Source organism: Charadrius vociferus, unplaced genomic scaffold (assembly GCF_000708025.1).
Source record: "Charadrius vociferus isolate BGI_N301 unplaced genomic scaffold, ASM70802v2 scaffold38, whole genome shotgun sequence".
NCBI classification, from domain to species: Eukaryota; Metazoa; Chordata; class Aves; order Charadriiformes; family Charadriidae; genus Charadrius; species Charadrius vociferus.
In genome coordinates this window covers 3695261-3703593 of record NW_009650176.1, presented here as the reverse complement: position 1 = coordinate 3703593, position 8333 = coordinate 3695261, and the positions used below count along the sequence as shown (strand labels likewise).

General features: G+C 43.8%; 1 protein-coding gene across 2 annotated transcripts in view; it reads right to left on the bottom strand.

The window, feature by feature from the left end:
• The window catches only part of ADAM12 (ADAM metallopeptidase domain 12), a 190780-nt gene that overhangs the window by 134951 nt on the left and 47496 nt on the right, over nucleotides 1–8333 (bottom strand). For both annotated transcript variants that reach the window (XM_009892720.1, XM_009892721.1), the window contains exon 3: nucleotides 7148–7221. In XM_009892720.1, the coding sequence (XP_009891022.1) occupies nucleotides 7148–7221 (74 nt within the window). The remainder of the gene's footprint in view (nucleotides 1–7147; nucleotides 7222–8333) is intronic.

The following is an 8333-nucleotide window of genomic DNA, read 5'->3' as shown; positions in this document are numbered from 1 at the left end:
TGAAGGCAACACTGTTCTTCTCTCTGCAAAGCCTCCAGGAGAAGCTGACATCCTAGGAACCGAGCGTGTGCCAGCAAAATACCACTAGATGCAAAAAGAGAGATGCTGGACATGCTGTCGTATATCTGCTCTTATTCAAAGATGTTGGACCCCTAGGACTAAGCAAGTGAAAATATCTACTAGAAAAGTCACTAAAAGCAAGTTCAACCTCAATTTTGACTTGAAACCTCAGTCACAGTCCTCCCTGCATTTCTGAAGCAGAGAGAAATATCTACAAATGTTTCTGAAAAGCAGGAGAATCCTCTCTGTTTGGCCTGGTACATATGTCGTGAAAAGGAGACCAAACATCCCGGGTAACGTTGGAGCACACGACGACGCAAAGCAGAATTCAGTGCTTCCCCTTCACTGCTATTGAAACGCTGCTCACTCTTGGTAGAAACAAATTGAAAAACCCCAACAAACAAAAGCAAGCTGAAACCTGCCCAAGTAGCAGATAGCAGAAACACGTGGGGAACACCCGGGAGGTTTGCGAGCAAGGCCTGGGTGCAGCTGGACGCACCCGGACTTCGCCTGCCGACCTGCGAAACGACTCGGCGTTGGCTGCGAGGCCATCGCTCCTCAGGCACGTAAGGATTCTGCGCCACGTGGGCTGGCATATCGCTATCAGCGGGAGATTGCAGGGTTCCCAGAAAGCCGTTTTTATCTCTTGTCTCTCCCCTAATTATTTATTTTACAGTCCCAGATGATTACGTTTTGCCAGTGTGTTCGTTATCATCGCGATCGAGCTGACTCCAGCCCGCCCGCGGGAGGGAGGGAGGGAGGGAGTGCACATTCCTATTGTGTTCTTATAGCCAGCTCTCCTCCCCGACCTCTCTGCTGAGCGATGTCAAAATGAAATGCTGAAAACCTTGCATTCTGCAGCACAAAGGGAGATTAAAACACAGTTCTGAAAATATAATATTCTACTGCTGCAATATATCTGGGGAGCAAAATCTAAAGCAGGCACTCCTTTATTAAATTTATTGCACCAGGAAGGATATTCCCCTCTCTATTATTGTTATATATTTAATTGGAAGGCAGAGCTCTAGGGTCGCTCTGACTGACAGACACTGAACAAGCAAAACCTTGTGTTAACTTGGTTCAAAGCTGTCAACCGATCAGCACGGGAGACTACCGTTCTCAGGAAAACATTTGCGCAGAGAAAACAGTACCTGTCCTATCCATCCAACTCTAATTTATTTTTTTTTGCGTGTGATGTGAACAAGGTTTACCGCTCTGCGGTACATACAGGAATGTTAAACTTCCCCATATCTCAGTTTTCCCGTCTGAGAAAGGGGATCATTCCCCCAGCCCTCCACACGCACCGAGGCTGCGGGGCAAAGGCAGAGCAGCACACGCGCTCCCGACCCCCTGTACTGCCCCGGACCCGAGGTTTGGGCTGGGACTAGGACACAGTCCTCTCTTCCCTCCAGGGAACTTGGTACAGCCCCATTGCCCTGCTGTTTTATGGGGCATGGCAAGAGAAGAAGCTTGACCGTGTTAGCGCTTATGACATCCGGCCACATGGAGCTCTCCAGAATACAAATTCCAGTCTTTTTATCCTCTCCACTTCCAGCATATTATATCAGCATATAAATATCTTCTCTCATTGTCCCTTTCTGTTGGTGTATTTTTGTAAGGAGAGAAAAAACAGATCAAGAAAGCAGCAGTTTCTCTCCTGATGGAGCTGAACCCTTTCACTCCAACACATAGCTCCAAAACGACACAGCCAAAGGTAGCCCCAGCCACACACCCTCCACTATCATTGCTAATGCCAACCTGTGCTAATACTCACTTGATTATAGAACAAATCTTGGTATCTCAATGCCTTCCTTATACCACAAAGCTATAGCAAATACCTGTACCCTTAGAGCCACGGCTTGATACCATCATTATCGTAGCTGTGGCAGCTGAATCTTCACCTTTCAGCGTGGTGGAGACCACTTGATGGTTGCCATTACAGAAGGGAAAAATTGCTGCTTCCATTAAAGTGAAACTTTTACTTCAATTAAAGTGAAACCCCAATTGTCAGCTCGAGCCGGAACGCTGCAGTACAGCTGCCAGCTCCAGTGTTTGCAGATAAAACAGTCAGGGGTCACAGTATTTTGGCTAAGTTACAGCACAGAGTTATAATAGCAAGTATATTCTGAGAGGTCCCATTTCCCTATTTGGTATTTGTTTGTTTAGATTTGTTTCCTCTATCTGTGTTTCAACCCATTGATTGTATATAAGCATGTCAATTCATTAACAAATTTTGTCAGCTATTTTCTTTGGCACTGGAAATGGGTTGTTTCCCTGCTAAATTCATCCAGCTAGAATGTCACTTGCACAACAATCAGCACTCCTCTTCAGAAAGGTCACACAGAAGAGAAGAGAGAACTACTTTTTTTTTTTTTTTTTTTTTGTGTGTGTGTGTGTAACCAAAAAAGAATACAAAAGAATTCTGAACACTAAAGCCTCATTGGAACAGGTCACATTAGCACTATGCATGAAGACGCCTATTGTCTGCTTTTCAGACTGAGGGATCGCTGCTGGGACCTCCTCTGTCCTGGAGCTAAGCTTGCAAAGCGACCTCCAGTACTGGACCGTTACATCCCAATACATCCCTTGCACTGTGTCTCCATGTAGAAGTGGTAAACGTGCAAGGGGAGCAGTCAGAGATCTTCTGGAGATCTCTGGGATCACAGAGGATTTAAAGGATAAGATGGAGACTTACACCATGGCCTGGGGTGAATTTTGCCTCCTGGTAAAATAGAAGAATTTTTACTGAGGGAATAAAAGGCAGCAATCAAACCTCATCTATTCCCTTTTTTATATTGTTTTGTTAAAGGCCATGTTATAAACCTGACGAAAAAGAGCATAAAGTTATGGGGAAACGAACAGTGAACTCCGCTTTTGTAAAATACTTGAGCTTTTTCTTTCCGTGTTCCCCTGGACGCTGCCAACAGCCCGTCAGCCACACAGCACTGACTGCACCCTCACTGCTCCCTCTGCAGCCAGTCAATGAAGTCTCACCAGAAGAAAACTGTCCAGGACACACCTGAGATGCTGCCGATGCCGATGTCCTCAGGGCAAAGCCACCCTACCTCCTTACTTGCCCTCACATGCTTTCAACTTATCTCAGCTTTTTATCTTTATCTGCCAGAGGCTCAGGTATACACAGGAGTCAGCGCTGAAAAAGCTCCCTAACATCTGTTCAAAGTTATATTTCTTTGACATTCATAATTATGACCTTTGTCAGCAAATCATTTAAGCATGAAATTAATTTTGAAAATAAGTAATTCCACTGACTTTACCTGGATTACTCATATATCTAAAGTTAAAAGAACACTTAAGCACTTTGCTGTATACAGACCTATTTCTGACAGAGTGTAAAATGTTTCCAGTTGCAGAAAAACAGCCAGTAGTCACATACCGTTCCACTCTCCAACTCAGATTTAATCTTACAGGGGTTTTGTTTCATTTACACAATGGTAAGCCTACCTTCCTCTAAGACCCACATGCTGCCATCAACTTGAAAGGAATTTATATGTGCATACATTACTGTCCCTTGCACAAGAGAAGTGCATCAGTATTACTGACGTAATGCACGCCGGTACAGTCAGTTGCTCTGAAGGGTGGTTTATTTTGCAGCTGATCGATGATTTGCTGATTCTGGAAATCTCTCCATATGACAAGTGTTTCTAAAACATTTAAGGTACTACAGAGCTTAAGGTTCTCAAGAGTGCAATCATATTTTGCAACTAAATCATAGTAAGAAATGTGCTTGCAACATAAGCTCACTAGCAGGTTTGCTACGATTGACAAATTGAATTCACGGCAAATAATTTTGTTTTTGCAATTACAAACGTGCAATGCCTGAAAATTAATCACTGAAGTATTTAATGATTATGTACAAAAGTAAACTTAACAGCTGGAAACCATAGAGAAGATTTTAAACCCTAAGCTGTGAAGTTAGGTACCAGTAACTCTTCCAGAACTAACTTATAATATCTTGCCGAGTACATATGAGCACATCTTGCTGAGTCTAAATATCAGAAAACACCAAATTGACATTAAATATTTCCATAGATAACAGATGGTTTAACACATCAGTCCCCACTTGGGGTTGCCTAATGCATCTGAATCATGTTTTGAAATATAATTCAAGGTTTGGAAAATCTCTAAGGTTTTCAATAAATGGAGTTTAATGTCGAGACTACTCAAAGCAGCTGTTTCTACTAACCATGGAAAATCACATCCAGTTTTTTTTTGCATGACCCAATGCAGAAATTATGTAATTTACGGGGTCCCATCCACCTCCACCCCCACCATTCTCCAGGGAATAACATGCTTTACATGAAACTACAGTAAAATAACAGCACACATATCAGAGCTTCATACGTGTTGTCACTTATTACTCAAGAAAGGATGTTTGTGTTTAGCGCTCTACTTCCACCTAAAGCATGCTGATTTAATGGCTACTCCAATGCTCAGCATTGATGCTTTCAAGATACCTGAGCTGCACGTTTCATGCCAGCGTCAGGAAGATGGAGCAGGCTGGAGGAGACAGGGCTGCATGCACATCTGCTGGTCCTCTCTGCAGCCTTGGAGACTCACAGGCAGGAGCTTCAGCGTGGAAACATTGCTCCCTTCTCCAGCTATGCGATGACCTTCTCACACCTCTGGAGTCCATAATCTACCCTAGGTCCAATCTGGCCCACTGCCACCAGCTGTTATTCCCCCACCCTCTGCTCTGCAGAAATGCATTCTCTCATTTCTCTCCTGGATGTTATTTTTCATTCCACGAACCTGCAGGACCCCCTGGAAGCAGCAGCGCATCCGCGCTGCTCACTGCACTCCCCAACCACCTCACCTCCCCTGCCACCGCTTGCCTCTCTATGTCAGAGACAACATGCCCAACACCGTCATTGCAGGCAGAAGAAACGCACCCACCAGTTTCCACAGACAAGGACAGAGGCCTTGAGATTGCCCTGGGGAGCACAGAGCAGTCGTGCAGAGCAACGCACTGTGGTGTTCACAGAAACAGGTAACGAGCAGACCTACAGCCCCCCACCCCCCTCAAAGCAGCTTCTCCATGGGCTTACACCACTCAGACCATTATTTCTTCTGAAAATCAAAGTCAGTCATACTGGAGAAAAGGGAGAAATGATTTTGCAAAACCGTGACCATCTTTTTCTGCGGTTTGGGATCTATGCACTGCCTCTATGCTACAAATGCCAAACACAGGCAAGGTTAATTGTACCGGTTTACAATACGACATAGAAGCTCCTGCTAAGATGAGGAACCTCAGGCTGTTAACACCATCCACAACTCTTCTAGGATGCAAATCTTCTGGTGGACACCCCACCATAGGGATAGGTAAACTAAAAAATAATCACTGATAAATACGTTATTTCTTAAGGAGCAGATCTCAACATCTCCAAATCTGGTGAGTCAGACAGATGCTCACAGAGTTAATTTACTGTGCTTTCACACCCTGCTTTTAAAAAAGGTGGAGATTGCATCTTACAATTTTCTAAATCTGACTTTATTACAGGTACAAGAGAGTTCGGTATGTTCAGCAAGGCCTGTATTAGCAGTTTTATGTTCATTTAATCGCTGACATGGAATGTAAATAGTTTCCTCAATTGCTGCATACTTCCCATTCCTGAAGGAAGGCACACCCTTTGACAAAGATTAAGAGAATATAAAGTTAAATCCCTGTTTACTAAAGGAATTAAATCCTCCTCTAGTTACTGAAACAGAGCAACCTATGCACGGGGGATCTACATACCCTTCAAGGATAGGAAATGAACAAGTAAGAAGCATTAAAAATAATGTAAAGAGAGTTCAAGATTTGGGCCTGATGTTGAATAATAAAGTGAACTGGATTTTATCACAGCTGGGTAATGTTAGGGTTCATCCAAATGACTGGAAATAAAAAGCGTTTTGTGTTTTTTTACTACAGAAGACTAAAGAGGTGCCCCGTCGTTTTCCATTGAAGTTGTCCATCACCAGCCCGAGGCAGCGTGTACCGGCCTCCCTTGGACATTTGCTTTCACATGCACATTCCTTCCTCTTAACACATAAAGCTGCACCACTTACTTCTATGGTTTCTCTATTACAGTAAAAAAACACCTCTGCTGCTTTTATTTCACAGCAGGGAAACCTACAGAACGCATAGATCCTTGCTAAAGTTTATAAAAAGTTTTCCCTAGGTTGAGAGTGATCTTTGGTTTTCCTTTGACAAGCAGCATGTAGTTGTCCTGATCTGGACTCCCACCATATATTCTCAAGATGCTTTTAGAGGAAAAGCGGTTGAACAGCTGAGAAGGTGGACTAAGACTTTGATGACTCTGGTTCCATTTGTCAGGTACTTCCAGGGAAGACACTTTGTTTCTGTACAGTTTTGTACCCCTTTGTAAAAACTCTCCTGGGTTTCTGCTGATGGGACTATCCCTCCAGCAGCCCCTGCTATCCTTCTCTGAAAGCTTTTGGACGTGAGCTGGAGTTGTCGAGAGCACATGGAAGAAGATGAAATCTTTACAGCCCACAAACAAGGGCTCAAGCTCAACTTTGGTCATGAGCCTCATGAACAGCACAAACCTGTGGGGTCTTATCATCAGCCCCTTGCCAGCAAACTCAGAGAACTCCCATTTAAAAGTCCAGCAGGGCTTAAACCCAAATGCTTGATTTAGCTTCCCTGAGCAGCTCGGCCACTGCATGGAGGTAACCGTGGTCACAAGCAGAGTTAGGAGGGATGAGTCCTCCAAAAAAAGTTCCAAAGACTGTAGGATTTGCCACATTACTGTAAATAAAAGGGCTTATCACAGGAAAGAAGGACAAACCCAAACCAAATAATAATGATCAACAGGAACACACTGAGAGGCAACATGTCCGTTTTCAGTCCCACATCAATGCAGATGACCACAGAGATCCTCGCTCTGTAAGCGGTGTGCAAATACATACACACGCCAAACTGGAACAAAACTCTCTTCTTAGGGGCCTGTTCCATAAGCAACCGGTAGCAAACTTAGCCCCAGGTTACTGTTAAACCATCAATTAAAATTATAACCCTTCTCTGAGAAGCTCCAGTATAAAGTGAACATGCAACAGGGTTACTTACTCATTCCTCTCCAGATTGATGACTAGATGTTTACTTTCAGCTTGTATTGCAAACTGCAGCATTGCCGGGTGATTCTGGAAAAGGAAAACAGAGTTGGCTGAGTCCAAACCCAGAGCCCATCATCCTGCACTGAGCTCTGTCAGGGTCAGGCCCTGCTTGGGAGGAGCAAGCAGCTACAAAGAGAAGTGTTTGTGGTGTCCCAGCTCTTTCCCCGCATCTCAGTGCGAACAAACATCGTGGGGCAGCACGGCACGGCGGGATGGCGCGCTCGGGTCGTCGGGACACCATGGTGCGCCCTTGAACGGTCGCATCACTTGCAACTTTGCAGATCAGAGCGCACCTTGCCTGGGAAGATAAGCATGGCGATGTGGTACACATCAGTTCCAGGAGACATCTGATACAGTTTTGAATTTTCTCTTTTTCCTCTCCATATAATAGCATAACTGCATGAAACACTGATATGATCTCTTACTAATGCTCAGTCTCGCTGTACTGTTTTTTAAAGTGAGGTACAGGTAAGCAGGTTTGGGCTTTGCATGACCATTTTGAGTTGAAGATATCCATGTTCAAAGAGAGCACCTCCTGCATTAAGAGCAGACCTGTAGTGCTGTGATTGCATTGAGCAGGGTGGCTCTAACAGAAATGCTTTTTCCCTTAAGGCTGAGTATGCTCAATACTGGCATGTAGAATGGCACATGTCACCTAAGACCGTCACGGAAACTAAACGTAGAGTACGGACATGCTGAACTATTTTTTCCCCTATAAATAGCTAAACATTTTAGTGTGTATTGTAAACCTTTCATAAGGAATAATTAAGTTTTTGCTTGAAAAATAAACAATTAGTTTGGGAGAAATTAGAAATACGGTCAACAGTACTATCAAGTATCTCTTTAAGAACAATAGGCAAAGTATTTGTACGTATACAAGTATTTAAGAGAATTTTCTAAGCAAGACATCAACAGCAAAGCACACGGGAATCCCAGTTGCACTCCAACATGGATCCAGGACCAGGACATCTGGATTGCATTTTCAGCACCATCATGACTGCGCACAATCTTCACGTTGCCGTTCCCCTGATTATAAAACAAGTTCTTTCTCATCTCAAGTATCCAAAAGTAAATCCACTTTTTTTTTTTTTTTTTTTTTTTTTTTTTTTTGGAAGGGTTTAGAAAAACCGACAAGGGGT